We start from the raw sequence: 27158 nt of genomic DNA, 5'->3' as shown, positions 1-27158 counted from the left end.
AGCACAGCCTTCCTTGGGACAGTGAAGCCAGAATAACATGTCAGCCTGAAGTAATATCAAAGAAAGAGAATGCAGGGCTGGAGATGCTATGAGGTTGGCTCATAACACGCCGTGACCTGTGAGTGTCCAGTAAGTATTCGATGTCCTATGGGCTTCAGTGACCTAACAAGCACCGAGTAGCAACAGTAATGCAGTAATGAATGTTCCTCAAAAGATGACTTTTTCAATTCAAGCTGAAAAACACTACGCTTACCAGATGGTTTTAACTCTAGTGAAAGACAGCCTTAGAAGCCACTAGTGATTTCTTAAAAGGTAAACGAGTATTAAATGTTTTATATACGCTTGTGTAGTAAGTATCTACTTCAGTTCCTTTAAATCTGTTTGATTTTAAAGATGTACATTAATTTGGAAAATAAAAATTTTCTGATGCTGCTAAAAATAAAATATATTGAAGAAAAATGAAATAGCATTAGTTTTGTTGATAAAAATAGATGTAAAATAATGAAGCCCAGTCAATGTTAATAAAATACACGGCTAAAAGTGAAACCAAAGGATTATTCTGTATCTATCCCACATGGGGATGTTCTTCTTTTTCAAAAGATAACAAATAATATTTATGAAGAAAAAGGCCCTCAGAAGGATGATTATAGCTTATCAAAATATGGCATGTCACCTCACGTCAAAGTTATTTTACCATATAGGAAAGGAAAATAGGGCAGGAAATAGTACGACATTTTCCAAGGAAGTTTACAAAATCAATCAACAACTTTGTTTATTCCTAATCAAAATTCTTCATACTTAGTATTTAGAGTTAAAATCTGAAAGAGTACTTACAATGACAGCAACACCATAGCAATTAAGGTCCACTCTGCAGGTTTGTGTATAATATTTCTATTTGTTAATCTGAAAGACAGTAAGATAAAATTTACCAAAAGATTGTTACATTTAAATACATGAATCTCCTATTTTTAGATAGAATCAGATTTATGACATCATGTGTCAAATAGTACCATTTTTTAATTCTTGTTATATTTGATAGGAAAGAGTCAATAGTATAATAATGTGGTTTGATATTATCTGATAATGACCATCTCAAAAGGAAGTACTTCAGCCCCACTTTTATACATTTATAACAATATTACTCTTAGACAAGATGGGAATACAGGAACAATACAGGAAACCTAAATTGCATGGTTTATTAAAATATACACACACACACCTCCCCATAACCATATCCTCTATGTTTTCCCTTAATCAAATGTTTTATTAAAGCTAACAAGGTAAGAAATTTCTGATTTTAATTTTAATTCATCTTTTGTACCTTTCTGCCTTTTGCTAGTTTGGCAGCAGGAAGTTAATGATGTCATAATCCATAATTTACAAAAATAAGAGTTGACTTAATAGATTGTAAGACTAGGTCTTTATTCAAGAAAAGTTAATTTTAAAAAATCAGAAGTAAATTCTATCACTCAGCAGTTGATGACAATGAAATACATTGTAGTTATCTTAGTTTCTCAGAAAGCATTTAGAAAGCAATAAAAAATGATACAAGACAATAAGAAAAAAAATAGCCAATAACATCTGATAAAGGGCTGTTATGCAAAATACACAAAGAACTCTTAAAACTTAACAAAAGCCCAATTAAAAAATGGGGCAAAGACCTTAACAGACACCTCACCAAAGACAAACCAACGACAAATAAGCATATGAAAAGATGCTCCACATTATATGTCATCAGGGAAATGTGAATTAAAACAACAATGAGCTACTACTATACATCTATTAGAATGTCCAAAATCCTGAACACTGGCAAAACCAAACGCTGGTGAGGATGTGGAGCAACAGGAACCCTCATTCACTGCTGATGGGAATGCAAAATAGCACAGCCACTTTGGAAGACAGTTTGGTGGTTTCTTGCAAAACTAAAAATATTCTTATCATACAGTCCAGAAACCATGCTCCTTGATATTTATCCAAAGGAACTGAAAACTTATGTCCACAAAAAAACCTGCAAATGGATGTTTACAGCAGCTCTATACATATTTGCCAAAACGTGGAAGCAACCAAGATGCCCTTTACCTTTACTAGGTGAATGGATAAATGAGCTGCAGTACATCTAGACAATGGAATATTATTCAGTGCTAAAAAGAAATGAGCTATCAAGTCACAAAAAGACATGGAAGTACTTGAAATGCATATTACTTAAGTGAAAGAAGCCATTCTGAAAAGGCTACATACTGTATGATTCCAACTATGTGACATTCTGGAGAAAATAAAACTATGGAGACAGTAAAAAGATCAATGGAGCACAGAGGATTTTTAGGGCACTGAAAATACTCTATGATACTATAATGATGGATACATGTCATTATACATTTGTCCAAACCCCCATCAATTGTACAACACCAAAAGTGAACTCTAACACAAATTATGGACTCTGGGTGATAACTATGTTCTCAGTGTAGGTTCATCAGTGATGATCCTGGTGGGAGATGCTGATAATGGGGCAGGCTATGCATGCCTGGGGGCAGAGAGTATATGAGAAATCTCTGTACCTTTCTCTCAATCTTCCTATGAACTTAAAACCGCTCTAAAAAAATAGTCTTTTAAAAAGAAAACAGCCATAAATAAATGGGCAAAGGATATGTACAGGCAATTTACAGAGGAGGAAAGCTGAATGGCTAGTAAACACTGGAAAAGGAGTTCAATCTCATCAGTAATCTGGGAAATTAATATAAAAACAATAATTCACTCCATCACATTGGCAAAAATAAAAGACTAACAATACCAAGGGTTGGTGAGGACATGAAGAAATAGTACTTTTAACACATTGTTGATGCGAGTAACCACAATTTGGCAATATCTAATAAATGCATATGAATAGCTCAGCTATTTCACTTCTAGATATAAATCCCAAACAAACTCTCTCATTTATGCATAAGAAATGTGTGTGAAGATAGTTAACGTGACACTGATTGTAAAAGGAAAAAAATAATAAATTGTGGCATTTTTATAGAATACTAAATGGCTGTCAAAATGAATGAACTAGACTTACATATTTTGCCCATCATAATTTGAATTAAAGAAGTATAGTATGACATCATTTATATAAATAAAAGCCAGACAATACTCTCTTATTTACGGACACGTGTATATAGTAAAAGTATTAAAACAAAGGCTGGGAAGATACACATCAAATTCACAGTATCAGTTCCTTCTGGGGAGGAAAGGAGAACGGGTTGGGAAAGGGAACAAAGGGAACTTCATGTCTTAGGGCTTTTGCATTGTCTATTCCATTTGCCTGAAACCATCTTTCTCAGATAAGTTTCCTTATGTCACCTTTGCAATAAGGCCTATCTGGACCACCCTATTAAAAAGCGAAACTTCTCTCCACCTCCCGGCCCCAAATTCCTGACTCCCTTACCTTGCTATATATTTCCGCCCCCCCCCATACCATTTATCACCTTTTAACATATAACTATTATTATTTTTAAAAGATTGGCACCTGAGCCAACATCTGTTGGCAATCTTCCTTTTTTTTTTCTCCTTCTTCTTCTCCTCAAAGCCCCCCAGTACGTAGTTGTATATTCTAGTTGTGAGTGCCTCTGGCTGTGCTATGTGGGACGCCACTTCAGCATGGCCTGATGAGCAGTACCATGTCCATGCCCAGGATCCAAACTGGCAAAACCCCAGGCCGCCGAAGCAGAGCCTGCGAACTTAACCACTCGGCCACCGGCCGGCCCCTAATTATTCTTTACGATTGGTTTTCCCTTGCCTGAGGGCAGGGATCTTTGTATTCCTCACCTATTTATTCCAAGTGCCCAGAACAAGTGCCTGACAGTCAGTAGGCATTCAATTAATTTTTTTCTGAACAAATGAATTAACCTATAACATTTTACTTCTTTTAATTTAAAAATATACTTCTGAATCAAATATTACAAAATATTAAAATCTATTAATTCTGAATGGAGAATATGTGTATCTCTTACATTAATCTGAATTTTTTCCACCATTAAAATGTTTTACAAAATTTAAAGTCTAGATGATATAGAAAGGAAGTATAGGATAGTGGTTAAAGAGTCTGACAAACATGGGTTCAATACTCAGATCCATCACTTGGCAGTGTTTTACCCTGTACACATTCAACAGCTGTAGAACTTTTTGTTTTTTGATTTAGTAAAACAGGGACAAGAGTACTATCTACCTCAGAGATAGACAGTTTTTGTGAGGATTAAATGTACAAAAAATGTTCATGTTGCCAAATCCAAAGGACATCTCAGTCCTCATCTCAATCTATCAGCAGCATTTGACAGCTGATCACTCCCTTCTCCTTGGAATCCTTTCTTCACCTGGTTTCCACTTGCCTGATTTCCCTCCCTCTCACTGGCACTCCTTCTCAGATCTTTTAGTTTTGGATTGGCCCAGGGCCTCTGCCCTTGGGTCTCTCATCTCCTCTATATATGCTCATTCCTTTCACGTTATCATTTACTCTCATAGCTTTAAACATTAGATAACCATGTGCTGACAACCCTCAAATTTATTATCTCTAGCCTGGACCTCTTCCTTGAAATCCAGACTTCTATATCTAATGGTGTACTTAACATTTCCATTTGAATGTCTAACAGGCACCTCACAACTTAGTACGGCCCAAATTGAGCTCATCTTCCCCCCAAAACTGGGTCCTCCCGCAGATAGCTCCAGCTGAGTAAATGGCTGCTCAATCCCTCCAGAATCCAGCTGCTCAGGCCAAAAATCTTGTGGTTAACCTTGACACTTTTCATGTCATCTCATGTCCAACCAGTCATCAAATCCTGATGATTCTATCTTCAAAAGAGAATCTGATCACGTCTTATTATCTCCACTGCTTTCACCTTGGTCCACATCATTTCTCGCCTAGATTATCAAAACAGCATTCTAAATGGTCTTCCTGCCTCTGCCCATCTATTGAAATTCTCAAATCAGCAGCCAGAGTGATGCTGTTAAAAATATGTATCAAATCCTGTCACTCCTCTGTTCAGAATCCACCAACTGCTCTCCATCTCACTCAGAGTAAAAGTAGAATGATGATCATGGCTATAAGGCCTATATGATCTCTACCATACTCACTCTCCGCTCCGTACTTCTCTGACCATATCTTTGTGTACCTTTGCCTCTGTTCATTTCTCCAGCCTCACCAGCATCCTTAATATTCTGTGAACACACCAGGCCTGTTCCTGTTTCAGAGCCTTTGTACTTGCTGTTCCCTGTCTGATATATTTTCACAGACAGCAACATGGCTTGCTCCCTCACAAACTTTTAGAGCTTTATACAAATGGCATGTTCTCAATGAGGTCTTCCCTGACTAGCCTATTTAAAGTCACTACTTCCTCCTTCCTCAGTACCATCCCCTTTCCCTGCTCTTGGGCGGAAAAGGAGGAGAAAGAACTGGGAAAGGGGAGAGGGCATATCACCACATAATAATAATACATATATTGTTTTTAAAAACTTACAGATCCTCTCTGTGAGAACAGTTCCATGAGAGAAGTTTTTGTCTGTTCACTGCTTTATCTATAACAACTAAAACAGAATCTAGCACACAACCAAAAACAGTCAAAGAAGGATAAGCATGTAAGAAAAATAATGGCAAAAACAGTTAAATAGAACTTCTTTTTCTATTGTACTCAAATCTCCTAAAGTTAAAGCAAATTTAAGATTTCATGAATTCATTTACTCATTCAGCAAAAAATGGACAGAGTGCCTGCTCTATACCACTGTTTCAGGCACTGGGGAAACATGACAAGCTCTTTGCTTTCACTTCAAAGTACTTCTAGTGGCAGAATGGCAAAATTTTACCTGCCCTCATATTTTTCCTTTTTCTGAGTCAAGATAATTTCAAGCACAGATGCTAACAATATATTTACTATTATCCGAGTGATAATTAAAAAAGGAAAATAGTAATATTTGCAGGAAAACATTTAAAAAGTATAAAGTTCTGAAATAAAAATTGAAATACAATAGATTGAGAAAAATACCTTGATTCATCACTGATGAAATTTTAAAAAGGCTTTTGTGTCAAAATACAATTTTAATTCAAATTGGATTCAGAAAAATATCTTGACACCAACGACAGTGAATCATTACCAAGCAACTTCTGATGGAACCACTATGCCAGGTAAATCAATGTAACATTCCAGATAAACGACTGTGATGCAATTCAGTGAAAAGGACAGCTCTATTCACTGGGGAAAGATTCCTCAAAGAGCTGAAAAAGCTGCTTTATGTTTCAATTCTAACAGGCTCTCAACTCTAGCTGCACATTAGAATCACCTGGGGGGGCTTTTGAAAAATACTAATGTCTGGGCCCAACCCTAACCAAACGAAACTCAATCTCTAGGGGTGCAGCCAGGCGTCTGTAGTTGTTAAAAGCTCCCCAGGTAATGATGAGGCACAAGTGGCTTGAGAATTGCTGTTCTACAAGTTCCTATTATTGATCATCATTTCAAAGAGAAAGATATGGTTATTTATGTCAACTCTTTTCCACTGCCAGTATTGATTGAAAAGATCTCTCAACACACATCACTGTTGTCAACATGGCATTTTTTTTCAGACTTCACCTAGAAGCCCTGGCCTACAAATAGTCACACACCTGCTGAAGTTGTCCTGCCAGAATCTGAAGACCCTAAATGAGTCATCTTACCAGAGGTCATTCTGTAAGTAACTGACACTTTTCTAAAAAGCCGCAAAGCCAATTTAAGAATTTTTTATTAAAGCTATAGACTTTTGACCTGCAGGTGCTAAAGAGTAAAGATTTTAAAAAATAACACTAACATCAACATTTTTATAACATCCCCAAAATAATGCATAATTTTCTGGCTTACTTTCCTCAAACTTTTTAATAAATTTCAAACATATATAGAAATAGAGAGAATATAAAATAAACTCCCACATATTGGTCACATCACCACAACTTAGACAATTATTAACTCCTGGTCAATCATATTTCTTCTCTACAGCCCCATATTCAACATCACCCTAACCTGGATAATTTTGAAGCAAATCTCAGACACGTCATTTCATCTAGGCTTTAATTTAATGTAAATAATGAAGAAAGTAACTGGAAAGGACTTACACTTACACAATAGGAATGACAGAAAAAGGTGATAAAATAATAGTTTTAAATATAAAAGGAAAACAACATTTGAATGTCTCCTCGTATCTGGTCTGTTAGCTACCCCTTACAGGCCTGAAGAACACTGCCTCTTGCCTGCTTAGGTGTCACAGAGGCTTAGTTTCATAGGTAACAGAACCCGCTGAAGTAGAGTTCTTACTTGGGGTCTAGAGGGGTGATAAATGAAATGACACCTTTTTTTACATTTTTGACACTAATGACTACTGAGACAATCGATGGTAGTTGTTTTTTAAAAAAATTTTTCAGCTTTACTCAGGTATAACTCACACAGTAGTTATATATTTAAGGTGTATATCTGATGCTTTGATTTATGTATACCCTGTGAAATGATCACCACATTCAAGCTAATTAACATATCCAAAACCTCACAGAATGTTACTATTTCCTTTCTTTTTGTGTGTGTGGTGAGAACACTTAAGATCTATCCACTTGACTTAGACTTGGAGTCTAAACCCAAGTACTAGTTGTGTGATTTAAGAGATTACCTAAGTTCTCATCCCTCATCTGTAAAATGAAGATAATACCGCTATTTTTTGGAAATTAAATGAGATAACATATGGAAAGTGCCAATACAGCCTGGCATACAGTAAGTACTATTCTGACTACATGTATAGACAGGGACCAAACATTATTACCAGGGTTGCTTCAAAAGATTAAAAATAAAAACCTGGACAGTGATTTCAAACCTGAAATACCTAAGTTCCTGGGGTATATGAAATAGGGCAATCTTGCAGCTGTAGCCTAATATTTCTTTCCAATGGGATTCTGCTAAGTTTTGAGAATCTCAGAATAGTTAAAAAAAATCCAATTCGATCAACAGAAAAATAGCTCTAGAAAAAATACAAAGTAAAATTACTTGCTAATCTATTCTAAATGAGCAGAGTAAAAAGAGTACAGAATTCATATTTGTCTTCAAGATCAAAAGTCTTATTTTAATATCTTTTCTGATATGTCTTCAGTGAACTTTACTGGTTTGCTCAGAATGGTGATTAAATAAACATTGTCTGCAAAAAACTGAATGGCAAGTCCTTTAAAAATCAATGAAACAGAGCAGGACTCAGTCTTCATCTTCCCTCAGCTAACCTTTCTGTTAATATGATATTCACTTCCTGATAAATCCTGAACAAATCCTAAATTTCAGTGCTACCACATTCTGTATATCTATTCAATCTTTATCATCAGTATAGACAGACAGCTGAAAAACACTTTTCTTTTGGATGCATGGTCTGTGATAGGTACAGGATAGAGCACCTAAAAAACAAGGGTCTCTCTCTTCATCACTAACAGGGATGCAGAGAAGTTCAACTCTGGTCTCGGTTTTTGGCCCAAACCCTCTTTTTTGGCAAAGAATATACTCAGCCTTCCAAAGGCCTAAGCCAATCTGAGCATCATTTCTGGCATTCCTAAACTTGTGTGTGATCAATGACCTTGTGATTGCATGGTTTGCGTGATATCTAATGAGTGTAACAATCTTAGTAATTAGAACAATCATGTCACTCAGATTTACCATTACCTGAACACTGACTTTCAAATACAAACATTCTAGATGAAATGGAGTGAAAGTGTCCTTATGTACCTGTTTTATCAGTCAATAGAAAAATAAAATGCTGCAGTAATTAATGATGCCTGTGAAAACTATAAATTTTATGTATAAAACAATTAGTAAAATTTTCAATCATTTAGCAAAATAGAGTAACAAATACTGAACATATTAAACAGATTATTTTCTCAAGAACGTTATATACTGGAAAAAATGATTCCTACTTCCTTTTAGTAAATACCTTATTGAAAGATGTTTTCCTGAATTACTCTGTGGCACACAGAAGAGTTAGTGATGTTTTTAAATGTGCTAATTGAAAGTGAATGTCTATTTGGTATTACTGACATGCAGTACAGTGACTGCAAGAGAAAGCTAACAGCTGACAGTGCCAAGAAACTGTTCCTGTACTATAATTTTAAACTTTTAAAATCTTACTACTACTCCTGACAACCATAAACTACAATAATAATTAATTTTTTGGATGAAATGATTCTTCTGCCCTAGAAGTTCATTCTATGTTGGTGCTATCCGGCTTGAGCCACAGGAAATATTGACTTTAATATTTGGTCATTGGCTTTTGGCCAAAATGTGTATTTGGTACACCTCTAGTTATAACGTATTTGGAGGCCTATCCATATCCTTCTTGGTAGAGAACCTGGGGTCGGCCTGGTTGAATATTCTTGACAGTCTTAGAAAAATCCCAACTGCTCCACTTCACAAGTGATACTCTCTTGTTTCCCTTTCTCTGTACTTCTTATTGCTTCAAATCTGTTCCACACAATTCAATATTAAACTACCCACTGTTTCGTACCGTTCACTGTGCTCACCTTATCTTTTCACAGGAGAGTTCCTCCTTGAGGGTGGGCATCATGCTTCTTTCATGTTGCCCACAATGCCTAGCACAGAGCCGGTCACCTGATATATATTTACCAATTCACTATAATCCAAGATGTTACCAGCTAACCACCTTTTTGTCTCAGATATCATTCTCCTTCCTAATTTTAGGCTATTCTGTAAATAAACTATCCAAAGCTAAATATATCACAGTTTGAGCAAATAAGGCATTACATTTCACAAAAGATAAAAGTAATGTTGTTTAGCGGAGGAGAAAATAGAATACTGTATTTAGGTCTAAGACACTGAAGGTAAGTCACTTATTTTTTTCATGCCTTAGTCTACCCATGGATTCTGCAAGGCAATCACATAAAGTCAAAATAATTGAGAAGGGAAATTATAATATTAACACTAACCTGAAAGTTCGAACAAGATTTTTAAGTTGTGTGTAAATATCTCCTAATGTAATCTCAAGAGGTCCCAAAAGTCCAGGCAATCTGAAAATAAAATATTACATTTCTTTAGAAATATAATTTAATTAATATAGATAATCTTTTTTGGACCTTGCCTAAGTCTGGATTTTCCATAGGGAATAAGGGCACTTAGGTGGAGGCAGTTAAGCTAGCTTATGACTGGTGAGAAGCCATAAGGAAACATTTCATAACCCCACCCTCCAATTTTTAGTCTGTGCTACAGTGTGAGGCACTGAAATGTAAAAATATCATTTTGGCTATCTATATTCTTGTCTCTAGTTTTTCTTACGTCTTTACTTTCAAATATTAGACTAAATGGAGAGAACACAAGGCCAGAGAAACTGCCCCCGAAATCGTCCAATATGGGAGCGTGACATGTATCTCCTTATTAAATCCTTATGGTGGGAGTAAAAACTGGTACCTTTCAAGAGCAATTTGACAATATATATTAATACTTTAAATGTGGATACTCTTTGACCCAATAGTTTTACTATGAAAAAATTTATCCTAAAGAAATAATCAGATAAACATAAAAAAGATGCTTGTTTCAGAAATATTTTTAGTAGTAAAAAAACGGAAACAAATGCCCATCAATAGGTGATTGGCTAAATAAACTATGATATACCCATGTAATGGAATATAATAAAACCTTTAAAATGATAATGTGAATCTATATTAATATGGAAAGATATTCATGATAAATATTAAGTGAAAAATGCATATGTAGTACTGGGCCATTTTTATAAAAACATATATATTATATAATGCTATTGTATATGGTACATAGTATAAATCAAACATATTTCATTCCTTCTGAGTATATACTATAATGGAGAGAACGAAAGGGAATGAAAATGCATACACCATATATATCACATATGTCAGGGATAAACATCAAAATATTAATATTAGTTATTGTTGAGTGGTGGGATTATAGGTGATTGTCACTTCCTTCTTTATACCATTTTGCACTGCCTAAATCTTCCGCAATCAGTATTTATAACTTTTTTTTAACTTATTACTCAAGTTTTAGACATGTTCCAAAATACAGGGAATAACAATAATAACGCCATATATCTATTCCCAGATTCAATCTCCCAATATTTTATTATATTTGCTTCATTTTTCCTTCCTCCCTTTTTTTGCAGTAATATTTTAGAGTAAATCCCTGACATCATGTCATTTGACTCCTATTTCCTTATGTATCTCTAAATACAAGGGCATTTTCTTACGTAACTGCAATAAAATTACATCTAACCAAATTAACAATAATTGCTTAATATCATCTACTATCCAGTATATATTCATTTATTAGATTATCTTAAAAAACTCTTTTTACAACTGATTTGTTCCAATCAGAAACCAAAAAAGGTCTTACTTTTATAATCAGGTGTTACTTCTATAATGAGAAAAAAACTCAACTACCTTCATAAACAACCAACCAACCAACAAAACCCCTATGTCACGATAATTATTTTGTTTTCAGTGTTCTTTGTGCTTCTTTTTCTTTAAGTTATTCCACTTCTCAAATTTAATTCTTGTGCTAATATCAATAATTTGGTCTTCTAGCAGAGTTCCTTTTGGTATTTTCTTTTGCAGCCCAAACCCACAGGGAACAGAATTCCTTCAAGCACATGCCTATGTGGTCTTAAACGTAAAACTGGGTACTTTCATTAGCTAAAAAGTCTAAAAAACTATTTTGAGATAAATACCAATCTACTGATTACATACTAGTATAGATAATCTATCTCAACTTTCAAAACCTATGTAACTAAAGTCAAGGACTGATATCCTCTTGTCCTACGAATCAGATAGGTGGTGACTCAGACTGTTTTCTAACCTAATACTTATCAGAAACAAATGTACAAACATGATGGGCAGATTAATGGCGAAACTAATAACAGATTTATTATAGATGAAGAGCCTAACATAAAACTGGAACTCAATAAATATGAACTTAAACATTTATATAAAATAAACAGAGGAGTAAGCTGCTCAAAATATTATGACTTCCAGAAAATGTTTTTCTTATTTTGAACTACTACAAACTTAAGACTTCTCCATATGCACAACACCTCAAACAATGACTGAAAAACATCTTTCCATCTTTTCAGCTAAAGAAAGAAAATGCAAGTTGAAAAGTTCAAGACAGTCTTCACACTTCTGGAAAAAAAGATTTTCAAGCTCCTTTTGAAAGAGAAACCAAGATTGCAATTTTTAAATGTCATTTATGACTGGGCTAATTACAAGAATAATAATTTCCACCACGGGAAGCTTCAAACTAAAGTGCAAAGTTGAGTTGAACAAAAACTCAAGTTGCTGAGTGTGAAATGGTTTTGTGAATAAGTATGGAGAGTGAGTTAACAGACCGTTAAAACTGTATAAGGTCTTATTCACATGTGAACCTGATATGACACATTTACCACAAATCAGTATTAAAATCGGTCTAGCTTTGGTACTTTTTCCCTGACTTCACTGGATTACTAAGTTTGGTTTTCTACTTCCAGAAGCTCAACCTTCCTCTTTATTATGTGCCTCTGTGTCTTCCACACAAAACTTAATTTCAATATTTCCTTGGTAGGATAGCTTAAAAATCTAAATTTCTCAGGTGAAGAAATCCATGTAAACTTTTCATATTATTTTTCAAACTGTTCAAGGTCAAGAATAACACCTATAAATTATGAACCCACAAATACGAAGTTAATTTTAAAACGTTATAAAAGTGGGATGACAATTACATACTTACACTTTACTCAATTTTTCAAGTACGATGCGTTTTCTAATTTGGTTCTGAGAACTTGAATCTATCAGTGGAAAGGAGGGATCGTGCTGAAACACATTTTTAAACAAAGCAAAACAAAAATCATAAAGTCACATTCTTTTTTGATAAGAACAATAAACATTAAAACACAAAAGTTTACACTTGTTGTATGGTGGAACAAAAACTAGAGTCGGGAATGAGAACATTTAAATGTAAGTATCAGTTCAGTCATTAGGCTGACTGAATTTACATGAGTCATTTGCCCTCTTTTGAGAGTGTTTTCTCACCCGTATAATAGGGATACTAATCCCTTCTGTATTAAGCAAGAAAGTGTATACAAAAGGACTTCATAAACTGCTAAATGCTATACAAATGTAGGAGATTAAAAGACTAAAATTAGCAAATACTATAAGCATATTATGGGGAATTCCACTGCTAGAAATGGCAGACAAGATAATACAAGCCACCTCTCCTGCACAGAACCGAAAAAGCTGGGAAAAAACCCACATTTGTTTGAAAGTATCAGAGAGCTAACAAGGCAGTGAAGAATTACTGCCTGAGATTCTGGAGAAGGTAATTCCAGAGAGGGCAATGACTAATTCCAGAAGAGGCAATTTAGATACAGAGAACGTCAGCACTGTTTTTCTGATAAACATTAGATTTGGGGGCATGCCAATAATGTACTGGCAACCCTCCCCAAGCTTGAGACCAAGACTTAGAGGGACCACACTCTAGGAGTAAGAATGAAGAGGAAACAGACCAGCTCCTACAGGGCCTGAAGCCCAGCTTCAAATCATCTTAATCCCTGATTAGATTAAGGTGATTCGGGGCTGCTGCAAATCTTCTCCCAGAAGCAAACATAAATCTGTCCTAGAGGAAGATAACACAAGCCTGGGTCTCAAGTTATCTTGTAATTTTTAATATACAATATGTGCCACTTAATAATAATAAAAGAAGACAATATAATCAAAATCTGAAACATGAGCCTATAGAAATCAACCTCTAGGGAATTGAGGTAATGAAGTTATTGGCTTTACTTAAAATAACTGTGTAGAAAATAGTCAAAGAAAAATGACAAGATTGAAAATTTTAGCAGAGAACTGGAAACAATATAAAAGAACCTAATGAAAACCTCAGAACTGAAAAATATAGTATTTAAAAGTAAGAACTCATGGATAGATTTAATAATATAGCAGAAATGACTGAAGAAAGAATACTGACTTGGAACGTATCCAGGATGGAGCACAGTCTCACCCAACACCCCCTCCCCCACCCCCAACAACACAAAGCACAGAAGAACATAAAAGACACAGTGACAAAGACTAACATATCTGTAATTGGAGTACCAGACAGAGAGGAAAGGGAGAATGGGACAGAAGCAATATTGGTATAGATAATAATTGAGAATATCTCAAAACTGATGAAAGAAATCAAGTTACAGATTTAAGTATCACAACAACCAAAAGAATAAATACAAATATAATCACACCTAGGCAAAGCATTCTAAAACTGATGGCTACCAAAGATTAAAAAAGTCTTAAAAGTAGCTAAAGGAAGAAAACACAATATTTTCAAAGACTCAACAATAAGAGAAATAAATGGAAGCCACAAGACAAGGGAATATTTTCAATGAGCTGAAAGAAAATAACCGCTAATCTAGAATTCAACACCCAGGAAAATATCTTTCAAAAGTGAAAGTAACATAAAGAATTTTTTGACAAACGAAAACTGAGAAAATTCATCACTAGCAAACTGGCACTAATAGAAATAAAGGATATTCTTCAGGCCCAAGGCAAATGATCCCAGGTGGAATAATGGAGATGCAAGAAGGAATGACAAACAATGAAAGAGTAATTAATTGGAGAAATCCAACCGAATACTGACTATAAATAATCTTCTAGGATTTAAAATATAGAGAGAATAAAAATACACAACAAGAGGACAAAAGTAAAGAGGGGGGAAATGGAATTAAAGTTTCTGAGGTATTAACTGTCCAGGAAGCAATAAAAGTGCTAACTTATGTTAGACTTTAATAGGATAAAGATTCAGGTTTTAACCCTTAGGGTAACCACTTAATTCGTAAAAGAATGTATAAAAACAAGCTAATAGAGGATAAAAAAGGAATGATGATATTTAATCCAAAGTAAGAAAAGAAAGGGAAACATAAAACAGGTGAAACATGCAGAAATCAACAAGTGAAAGGGTAGATTTAAACCCAAATAAATCAATTATGACATTAAATGTAAACAGACTAAATCCTTGACATAAAGGACAAAGATTATCAGCCTAGACAAAAAAAGAGAGTCTTTGAAAAGACTAATAAAAGAATGCTAGTGGGGCTAGCTCCCTGGTGTAGTGGTCAAGTCTGGCATAGTCTGCTTTGGCAGCCGGGGTTCACAGCTTCAGATCCCGGGCGTGGACCTATACCACTCGTCAGCCATGCTGTGGCAGCAACCCACATAAAAAATGGAGGAAGACTGGCACAGATATTAGCTCAGGGCTAATCTTCCTCAAGTGAAAAAAGAGGAAGACTGGCAACAGATGTTAGCTCAGAGAGAATCTTCCTCACCAAAACAAAAACAACAACAACAAAAAACCATGTAGAGAAAGGTTACCCCATAGTGCTAAGAGGTTTCAATTTACCAGGAAGACATAACATTCCTACATATGGACGCAATAACACGGTCTTAAAGTAAAAAAAGTAAAATTCACAAAACTAGGAGAAATAATCAATCCATAATTATCATGAGAAATTTTGACCCACCTCTCTCAGTAACTGATGGAGTGAGCAAACCGAAAAAAAAAACCCAAAACAAACAAACCCCAAATCAACAGTGCTTCTCAAACTTTAATATGCATACATTTCCACAAAGGTAAACAATGAAATCTGACCCATACTCCTCCTCATAAGCAAAAATCAATCCCAGATCAACTGCAGATCTCAATATGAAAGGAAAAAACAACAAAGGTTCTAGAAGATGAAATAACCTGGACTAAGCACAGATTTCTTAAAGTCACTAAAGGAAACAATAAACTGGACTCAAGACACCATCAATGAAAGTGAAAGGGCAAGTCTCCGAGTAGAAGATATTTGCAATACACATAACTAAAAACAGGCTTGAATCCTGAAAACATAAAGAATTCCTACAAATCAGTAAGGAAAAAACCCCTGGATATTCCAATAGATAAATAGGAAACAGACTTGAATAGGCACTTCACAAAAGAAATTATCCAAATGGTTAATAAGCAAAAGAAACAGTACTTAACTCATTAATCATCTGACAAATCTATTATAACCAAAAAGCAGTACTACCAGAATGGTGAAAAGTAACAATATCAAGTACAGGTGAGAATGTGGAGTCATGGAAAGTTTCATACAGTGGCAGTGGCAAATAAACTAGCACAACCATTTTGGAAAACTGCTTAGCATCATCTAGTATTGTTGCATTTATGCATACATTATGATCCAGAAATTTCAGTCCTAGATGCATACCCAACAGAAACGCATGCATATTAGAAGAGAGACATATACAAGAAAGTTCTTAACAGCTCCAACCCAGCAACAGCCTAAATGCTCATTAAATATAAATAAATGGTGGTACATTTCTATATTAGAATACTATGCAGCAATGAAAGAATGAACTAAAGCTACATGCAACAACACAAATGACTCATGGACACAATGTTGTGTGAAACAAACTGGACACCAAAGAATATATACCTTGTGAGTCTATTCACATGCAGTTCAAAATTGGCAAAATTAATCTAGGCTATCATAATAGTCATTAATTTTGGAGAGAGGTAATGATTAGGACATACAGTGGGGCTTCTGGTTTGCTCGAGTCTCTTGGCGTGGTAGTGATTACGTGGTGTGTTCATTTGTGGTAATTCAGTGAGCTGTACATTTACTACCTGTGTTACACTGCCATGAAAACGTTTTACAACGTTACACAACAGAGTAACAGTCAAACTTCAGGGGTTAATTTTTCCTTCTTAAGGCTTACAAGCACAAAAATGATAAAACAAGTGATGTACTAAGGTAGGTTTATGCAGCCGAGTGACAGAGATCAATGTTTCTCCAAGTTATGGATACCGTCTAATAATAGAGTTGAAGTGATTTCAAACATAGTGCTGGGCTAGGTAACATTCTGTAGAAATGTAAGAAATTTCTAAATGTTTACTCTATTTCCACTTTCATCCTCTTTCTAAACCTCCAAATGTGTTCTTAAATTTAGAGCCACATTTACCCAGAAGTGTTAATAACAAACTTTTGTGGTAAAAACAAGGTTATCACCTACTCCTCTTCATGTCAAATGACTTCATTTCCCAAACTACACAATGACCAAAAATGGTAATAGAAATACTGAAAGAACCCTCGCTAAATCTCAGCGGCATATATTCAGTCTCTACCTATAACTACTATTTACTAAGTCCCAATCATACGTCAGGCACCGTGATAAACGCTTTACATCCTTTACCTTTAAAACTCATAAAAACTGAGCAAGGGAAGCTATTTATAGTCCCATTTGCAGATGAGCAATCAGACTCAAGAGACTAACTTTTTATACAGCTCTTGAAAATGACAGAGCAGATGTTCGAACCTAGGTCTACCTGAATGAGCTCTTTCCATGTTCTTCTCTGTCCATATTTCCCAGTAAGTCTCCTTTACTATATTATTTTCATTTATAATATTTTAAATGGACATGCTTGCCAAGCATTATCCAAATATTTTACTATTCAACTAGTAAGTCTACCCCACTGCATACAGGCCCACTGGAAATAAAACACAAAGACCTACAGAGATCTGAAGTACCTAACAAAGGAAAAACAAGCCTCTTGAGAGAGTCTACTTATTATTTGAAGAACTAGGTTTTAAAGCAAACTTCGTCCCACAATTCTAGACTATTTCTACATTACAGAAAAATGTTACACATTTATGAAAATATTCTGGGGGCAAACTTCAATTTATCTGGCAAATAGTAATGCCAATACTGGAGATGGCATTTTAAACCAAAAGACCGAATGACTAAAGAAACCTTCTGCAAATTTAACAATGATCTCTTCAATATTCTTCCTGCTCCAAGATTTGCTATGGTGAGAGTTCCGTATGTTGACAACATGGAAAACTCATTATCATTAAGACATACCTCTTCAGAGTCCTGTGATTTGGTGGTTTCTTCATTCAAAACATACCGTCCTCTATAAAACTCTCTGATCCTTAGATTTAATGTTTCAGTTTCTTTTTTCAAGTTCTCATAACTTGGCAATGGTTTAATGGCTGTATCTGAGGCCCTAAAAGGTAAAGACTCATCCAAGCTGTTCTGAGACTCCTGCAAGGCAGAGGAACGACTATCCGGGTCAGGGTTTATGTCATCTTCATCGAGTTCTTCTTCTTTAACCAGAGGAGCTGAACAAGGTTTCTGACACACAGAAGCATAATTCGGGCCATACAAAAACCTCAGAGTTTCTTCTGTCTTCCACTCAATCAAAGTTTCCTTCAGGACTTTAACTAAGTTTGCCTTTGCAACTTCAGGACACACCTGCACTGAAGCTGACCTAGAAACTTGGTTTGATTTGGCAAATTTCTTCTTAAAATGCTCAGCGCTTTTCTTACTTATACCTACAAGAGTTATTTTTGAACTATTGCATTTATTTTCAGAAATTTCTGAAGCTTCTAATTTTTCTTGCCAAGGACTATTTGAAGGAATCTGAGTATCGACTTTTTGTAAAGGAAGTTGACGAGCAACAGCTTTCTCCTGACTGTCTAGTTGGCAACTGCCCAACTGTTCAGCGACATCTATCACTGTCTGTTCTTTGTCTTCATGTTTGGAGCGAGCTTTTTGACCAGCTTTCTTTTTCATTATGCATTTTTTGTGCAGCTGTGGCCTTATACCCGTTGCATCTGGTCTGTTTCCTGGTAGAATGGAGGAAACAAAGTCTTGCTCATTATCACTGCTACTATCACTATGAGTGCTAGAAGAACTAGATTCATAATGCTTCTCAAAATGGCCAGGCTTGTCAATATCTGATGTTTTAATGGCCTTACTACATAACTGAACTTCTTCTCCAGAATGGCCACTGTAGAAGGAAAAAAGAAAAATCAAAATAACCATAACAGAAAAGCAAAATGTCCCAGAGTATTTATACTTTGTAACTTTCAAGACAGAAAGTTTTATTCTCTAGGTAAAGGCTTATATTTATATAAGCTTGTATCCACACATACACACACGTCTGAAGAGGGTTATAATTCCATAATTTCTCTACATCTTATTTGATATAGTTCTTCCATCTTCTTTGTCTTTTTTCCCCCTCATTATTTTACAAGTGTTAAGAGACTGTAGCAAAAAGAAAAAAAAATACTTGGTAATGCCATCCTACTGAATTATTTTGATTTCTGCCTGCTCCATTTCTGTGACTTTTATATATCCTTTTTAAAAAAAGCTTTTTTTGAAAACTTCATTATACTGGCTTCTCAAAAAAACATATTATAGAAACGCTGTAGGTTTTGAAAGATAAAAAGAGATGTTTATTGGGCTGGCCCCATGGTGCAGTGGTTAAGTTTGGTGTGCTCTGCTTCAGCAGCCCGGCTTTGCAGGTTCAGAGCCCTGGCAGGAACCTACACCACTCATCAGCCATGCTGTGGCAGCAACCCACATACAAAACAGAGGAAGACTGGCACAGACGTTAGCTCAGGGCTAATCTTCCTCAAACAAAAAAAAAAAAAAAAAGAGGAAGATTAGCAACAGATGTTTAGTTCAGGGCAAATCTTCCTCCCCACCCCCTAAAAGAGAGACATTTACACATTTTCCAGTTCTGGTTGATAGTTATACACTAAATTCCATAGAATGAAAAACACTAGAAAGTCACAGCAGAAAATAAAGTTGGCAAATCAACATTTATCACTGAAAGATATATTTATATTTGAAAATCCAGTTACAACACAATGTAAGACAACAATAAAAGACAACAATTTTCCCTTTTACTGTGCTCCTTCAATTTTCAGATTAGGTTTTAAAAAGATTAAGAATTATGAAAGAGTGAAGGCAAAGAACAGCTGTGTCTATGCAACTTGAGATAAACAAGGACGGGTGAGCAGTCCTCTCAAGCAAAGCCCCTATCAGAGCTTTAAAGATCAGGATGAGGAGGAATCTGGGTCAAGACGCACGTGGAGGGGGTGAAAGGGCATATGAGAACTGTCTACTTTTCACGTTATCTTTTTGTAAACCTATACTTGCTCCCAAGAAGGGCTATTAAATGTAAAAAAATGATTTAAAACAATAAAATAATGCAGCAATAAAAAGAAAGAAGCACGCTTGGAGGGGACTGTAAAGAAGAAGAAGAAGAAGAAAAACAGTTGAAAATAAGGTTGTGGATGGGAATGGAGAAAAGATGACAAGTTTACTCAATATCAGATATCATTTTTTAGTTAGAATCTAGCCTATACAGCTATGGGACTGTCTTTCAGATCTGAAGTAAGTAAAATTTCAAAAAAATAAGAACAATTTAACTTTCATAAATTTCATACTTTCTCTTGGAATTTTAAGGTAATTATATTTTTCTATACTACTTTGAAGCTATAAATTAAAGATATATACATCAGTAAATAAATATCTCTCACTTGTGCTCAATTCCATGTAACTAAGGAAGTGAGTAATAACCAGGAAAATTTATTCTGGGAGATAAAAGGACGTGTTTTGAGAGATGGTTACGGTTGTGCAAGCAACACCACAAGGAGAGTTTAGAAAAAAATCACAACTTGCAACTTTTATTAATGCTCTAGACATGCCAAAATATTTCAGACACATTGAATAGTTAAATAATTGACACATTAATGTTTTGAAACCCTATAAGACTATAAAAACCTTTCAACAAATGTAATTGGTACAATCTAGTTGACAAAGAAGCACAGTATATCAGATGGAAGCTGTTTGTGTCATATTTCAACAGGTTCAATTAGACCTCCTTGGTAGGAACAGCTGTACTATAAATCATACAGATCAAACACATCATCTTACCATCACAAAAGAAAAAGCTGTACAAGGCAAATATTTCTCTGTGTGGGCTAGAATGGGCACTTACACAATGCATCAGCACAGGAAGTCCAAGAGCTCATACCACCTGGTTTACTCTTAATGTTTCTATTAACACGAATATACAGAAGGTAAGTGACACTGATTCAACCGTACCTTTGTCCTTCCTGTAGCAGCTGAAAATCAGGGTGCCTGTGACAAAAACACAGACATAGAAAATTGAAGGCAACTGATACACCAAACACTTTCAAGTGTTTATTATAACTACACTGGATAGAAAACAGAACTAGAAGTAAATAATTCATATAAAGTTTTTTTTTTTTTAAGAAAAAAGTATTTAAAGGACAAAGTATTGTGAAACTCATCCACAAGAAATCTGGATTAATCTCTCTCTTATCCAAAATTTACTCATATTTCAGGACTAAGTTCAAATTCCATAAGCCCAATAAAGTTTCCCGTTACTAACCTGCTAAAGTAAATCACTCTCTTCTCCAAATTCCACATCACTGTCTGCACAAACACTGTATATTAATCATTTACTCCTCTATGACCTAATACTAGAATTATTATCTAAATGTCTTACGTTTCATATGTTCAAGTCTGGTTTCTTAACTAGACTACAAACTCCTTGCGGTCAGAGATTATGAACTATAATTCTCTTGTATTTCCTTTATATGGTCAATAAGACTTTTTGCCCTAATTTCTGAAAAAGCAATTGTATTATAGTATGGATGTGAACTATGTAGATTAGGTAATTTAATTTAATTCTAAGAACAATTTTGCTATGCAACACCAGAAATCACATCTGGCTGGGCATCATGGGAGGAAAACCTCCTAGGAAGTAAAATATTGAGAGGAACAAATATAACAGTAAATAAATCTAAGAGGACAGGAAAACTGTAAAATGCTTCTGAGGTGACTCAGAAAAAGTGCCTTCGTGAGACTACAAAAGTCAAGATGTCAGCTCTTCTCAACCTGATCTATAGATTCAATGCAATTAAAATTAATATCCCAGCATATTATTTTGTAGATATCAAAAAGTTAATTCTAAAGTTTTTATGGCAGAGGCAAAGACCCAGAACAGCTGACACAATATTGATGGAGAAGAACGAAGCTGGAGAACTGACACCACCTGACTTCAGGACTTACTACAGACCCAGAGTAATCAAGACAGTGTGGTACTGGTGAAAGAACAAACAGATCATCAGAACAGAACAGAGAGCCCAGAGAAAGACCCATATAAACACAATCATTTGATCTTTGACAAAGGAGCAAAGGCAATACACTGGAGAAAAGATAGTCTTTTCAACAAATGGGATTGGAACAACTGGACATCCACATGCAAAAAAACGAATCTAGACACAGACCTTACACCCTTCACAAAATTTAACTCAAAATGGTTCACATACCTAAATGTAAAACACAAAACTATAAAATTCCTAGAAGATAACACAGGAAAAAACCTGGATGACTTTTTAGATATGACACCAAAGGCACGATCCATCAAAGAAAGAATTGATAAGCTAGACTTCATTAAAATTAAAAATTTCTGCTCTGCAAAAGATACTGTCAAGAGAATAAAAAGACAAGCCAAAGACTAGAAGAAATATTTGCAAAAGACATACCTGATACAGAAGTGTTATCCAAAATATCAAAGAACTCTTAAAACTCAACAATAAGAAAACAACTCAATTTTAAAACGGGCAAAAGACCTTAACAGACACCTCAGCAAATAAGATATACAGATGGCAAATAAACATATGAAAAGATGCTCTACATCATATGTCATCTGGGAAATGCAAATTAAAACAACAACGAGATACCACTACACACCTATTAGAACGGTCAAAATCCAGAACACTGACCACGTCAAATGCTGACAAGGATGTGGAGCAACAGGAACTCTCATTCATTGCTGGTAGGAATGCAAAATGGTAAATCCACATTGGAAGACAGTTTGGCAGTTTCTTGCAAAACTAAAAATATTCTTACCATACAGTCCAGAAATCATGCTTCTTGGTATTTATCCAAAGGAACTGAAAACTTGTGTCCACAAAAAAAACCTGCAAATGGATGTTTACAGCAACTCTATACATATTTGCCAAAACTTGGAAGCAACCAAGATGCCCTTTAGTAGGTGAACAGATAAATAAACTGTGGTATATCCAGACAATGGAATATTATTCAGCACTAAACAGAAATGAGCCATCAAGCCGTGAAAATACATGGAGGAAACTTAAATGCATATTACTAAGTGAAAGAAGCCAATCTGAAAAGGCTACATACTGTATGATTCCAACTATATGGTATTCTGCAAAAGGTAAAACTATGGAGACAGTAAAAAGATCAGGGGTTGCGGGGAAAGGAAGATCAATAGGTAGTGCAGAGAGGGTTTTTAGGGCTATCAAACGACTCCAGGGACTGGCCCTGTGGCCTAGTGGTTAAGTTCACCGCACACTGATTCAGTGGTCTGGGTTCACAGGTTCAGATCCTGGGTACGGACCTACATCACTCCTCAGTCATGCTGTGGCAGTGACCCAGATACAAAATACAGGAAGACCAGCATAGATGTTAGCTCAAGGCTAATTTTCCTCAGCAAAAAATAAAAAAAATAAAACTACTCCATATGATACTGTAATGGTGGGTACAAATCATTAAACATTTGTCCAAACCCACAGAAGGTACAACACTAAAAGTGAACCCTAACGCAAACTATGGACCTTCAGGTGATAATGATGTGTCAATGTATGCTCATCACTTGTAACAAACGTAGCATTTATTGGGAGGATATTGATAGTGGGGGAGGATATGCATGTGTAGGGGCAGGGGGTAAGTGGGAAATCACTGTACCTGCCTCTCCATTTTGCTGTGAACCTAAAATTGCTCTAAAAAATAAATTTGATTAATAGAAAAAATTAAATATAGGGAACTAGGTGCGTACTAAACAGAGCTAAGGCACTGAGCACAAATCCCATTTAAAGGGCAAAATGAGGCTGCAAAAAAGGCCATGATATTGCAGAAAACTTTCAATTGAAAAAACTCAAGGGCCAGCCCTAGTGGCCTAGTGGTTAAGTTCAGTGCACTCCACTTTGGTGGCCCAGGTGCAGACCTACACCACTTGTATGTCAGTGGCCATGCTGCAGCAGTGGCTCATATACAAAAAGAGGAAGACTGGCAACAGATGTTAGCTCAGGGTGAATCTTCCTCAGCAAAAAAAAAAAAAAAAAAAAAAAAAGTCAAGCTAAATGTATAGATGGAACCAGAAGTCATTTGAGTTAAGACATTTAAAGGCTGCCAGTGAAAAATCCGAGTTGCAAGTATTTTTTATATAACGAAACATCACAGCATCAATCATATAACTATTGCCTAGATAACCCATTCATCTTTTGTTCAGTCTCAGGCATAGGAGGTACTGCAAGGAACGGGCCCTCTTGCCAATCCTCTCCTTAGTTATGGGAGGTGCTGCTAACTGATCAAGGCATTCTTTCCCATTAAACTCCTTTTCAGTACCACACATCAGGAGGCACAGAGGATGAAACCAATATTTGCCATTCCTGCTCTAGAGATTCCCCTGTAGTTTAGGAGTTCCCCAAGAACAATAGTAACAAATTTAGAAGGAAAAGGCAAAATAAGGAAATGGGCAGTGAGTTGCCTGACAGTAAAAAATCTATTTTTTTCTTCTTTCTTAGTCCCTCAGCCAATTGAGGCATATCCTTTCCCAATCATCCAAATTATCCTGTTTACCCTACTTCTTCCCACTCACTAAACTCTAGTCACAGAAGCTACCCTGGTTTGGTGCTGCTCAAAGAAAACAGATGACACTGCTTGGATGGTGACTAGCCCTGACTGCTCCAGCGGGTATTTATAACTCCCATTAAGAGCTTTTTTGAACTAAATAATACGCTAACGTTTACAATAGAGTAACGTTTATTGCCTGTTGACTACTTCCTCCCACTTCTACTTGTAATTCTCTCACTCTTCCTATCCCACATCTCCGCCCAAATCTTCCTGGCTAAAATTATCAAGGTTTAGTACCATGCAGCTGTCTGGCATTTGGGCCTACACTGGAGTCTGAGCATCACTGTAAGGAAGAAAATATGTGCAGACACAGTGATTCTCAACTGGATTCTTACACTAAATGGCTAACCCACAAATGCAGAGTACATTCTATCACTGGACAAATTCCTTCAAAAATAGAATTCTGAACTATTATATGTATGGGCTATGCCAGGTATGTTAAGTAACACAAAGAATAGGTTCCTATTCTCAAGGACCTTACAATTTAGTAGAAGGAAAAGCAGTGTTTAAGAGCTTTACAAGTATTAATCTTTATAAGGATGATGTTGCTGTGACTATCATGCCACGTTACAGGTAAAAAGACTGAACACTGAAAGAATAAGCAATCTGCCGGAAAATCACACAGCTGGTAAGTGGTAAAGCCGGTAATCAAACCCAGACAGCATGGCTCATAAGAACTACACTGTTGCATCATGCAATTCAAGAGAGTATTTGATAAGCACGAGACATATGTGCTGCTACGGGAAATTAGAGAAGAAAGAAAAACTTCCTGCTGAGCCAAATGAAGAAAAGCTTCCAATTCAACTGCCCTATGAAGATCCACGTAGTTTGCATATGAAGGCATTTGAGGCTAATCCTATGGATCTTACTCTGGATTTACTCTACAAATCTTTCCCTTTTTTCTCTTTCATTTCAGTATACTATCATGCTTAACTCTTAAAAAACACAACCCTGTCCTTCAATCATACAGCTCCACCCCCTTTCATTGTAAGCCTTCTTTAAGGAAGTTTGCACTCATCATTTTCAATTCCCTACCCTCCTATTCAGTCGTCAGCCCTCTGCCTCCTGGAATCTGTATGCATTACTACTGAAATGGCTCCAGCTAACATCACCAATTACCAGCGGACCACAAAATCTAATGGCTGTTTTTCAGAATTTTTTTTTCTTTTTAAAGTAGAGGAAAAAGAATCAGTATAAAAGGAGAGCTTGAAAGAGGAAGAAAATAGGAATAAACCACAAAGCAAAGCCTCAGTGAGAGGAGAACGAAATCAGTCACAGAGTGGGTACAATATTAGCAATGAAGAGGCAGAGAAATGAGAGAGCATAGGAAGAAAATAATGCTGAAGGAGATTCTGCTAGATGCCCTCAATCATTAAGTAGTAGGTTAAATTATCTACTATGCATTGGGTGTTGGGTTCAAAGTTTAAGGAGAGGAGAAAAAGTGTGAATGTATCAGATAGTCAATGAGAAACAGAGAAAAAAATGTGAGCGCACACAGTTGAGACTAGACAGAATGAACTGGAACAGGGCCAAAGGAATGCAGACTGCAGGCTTTGGTGCCAGACAGATCTGGGGTTAAATCCCAAATCTCTATCTATGAGCCAAATGTTCTTGAGTGAGTCACTAACCCTCTTTGAGCCTCAGTTCCACTATCCATAAAATGGGTAATAATACCTCCCCAGAGATGTTGTGAGGACTGAATGAAAGGAGACAGCTTGTCTAAAGCCGTGAGGGTCTAATTTGAGAACTTTACCCAATAATGTTCAGCAACCTAACCACAGAAAAAAAGGATGACTGAAGCTTTGGAAGGTGGACATGGTGGAAGGTTAAGGGAGAAACAATCTGGGATTGTTTGAGAGGACAATACTGTAACTGCTGACTATGGAGCTCAGGAAAACAAATGTAATGAGGGTCTGCCAACCTAGATGAACAGGGCTAAGGTTGAGACAGGAGGTCAAAATGAGGTCACAAAGCACACTCAGGAGTGATGGCTGTAGATGATATAGAGGTTGTGGTCAGAGACGGGAAACTCTTATTTCAAGATCTTGGAGGCAGCACAGTTCCAAATGAGAATGAGGTCTAAGTATGGCTGTATCAAGGGGTAATCAAAACATAAACATTATTCTGAATCACGAATACAATTTAAGACAGTTTTATGAGAAATCTCTAGCTATACAACTTGGTATTTTTTGAGAAAAAGGCTAAGAATTAAAAAAAATTCAATCTCTAAAGAAGACAAGGCGAAAAATTAGAATATATTAAGTGCCTACTATATGTAGGTGGATTTTTTTAATTGTGGTAAAATATACATAATATAAAATTTACCATTTAAAGCATTTTTAGCTCCAGTTAAGTGGCATTAAGTACTTCACATTGTTGTGTAACTATCACCACCATGCATCTCCAGAACTTTCTCATCTTCCCACACTTTCCGCTGCGTGGCTTTATATATTATTTCATTTAATCCTCACATAACTTACACCTTTATTTTTATAGATGAGGAAACTGAAGCTGTGAGATGTTAACTGATCCTAAAATCATTACAGCTAACAAG

At 35.8% G+C, this 27158-nt stretch overlaps 1 protein-coding gene across 8 annotated transcripts in view; it reads right to left on the bottom strand.

Moving 5' to 3' along the window:
- The window catches only part of RPAP2 (RNA polymerase II associated protein 2), a 72052-nt gene that overhangs the window by 31394 nt on the left and 13500 nt on the right, over window positions 1-27158 (bottom strand). For 6 of the 8 annotated variants that reach the window (XR_011494850.1, XR_011494849.1, XM_044749499.2 and 3 more), the window contains exons 7-11: window positions 20963-20998; window positions 17924-18854; window positions 12762-12844; window positions 9959-10039; window positions 835-903 (exon numbers count right to left, since the gene is read on the bottom strand). Coding sequence is in view for 6 of the 8 variants with exons in the window: in XM_044749499.2 (XP_044605434.1) it covers window positions 835-903; window positions 9959-10039; window positions 12762-12844; window positions 17924-18854; window positions 20963-20998 (1200 nt within the window). In the remaining 2 variants the exon portion in view is untranslated. The remainder of the gene's footprint in view (window positions 1-834; window positions 904-9958; window positions 10040-12761; window positions 12845-17923; window positions 18855-20962; window positions 20999-27158) is intronic. The other 2 variants (XM_070486827.1, XM_070486828.1) reach the window with 1 other exon arrangement.

Source organism: Equus asinus, chromosome 16, assembly GCF_041296235.1.
Source record: "Equus asinus isolate D_3611 breed Donkey chromosome 16, EquAss-T2T_v2, whole genome shotgun sequence".
Classification (NCBI taxonomy): domain Eukaryota; kingdom Metazoa; phylum Chordata; class Mammalia; order Perissodactyla; family Equidae; genus Equus; species Equus asinus.
Note: the sequence above shows the minus strand (reverse complement) of the source record. Positions and strands in the feature narration are given on the sequence as shown.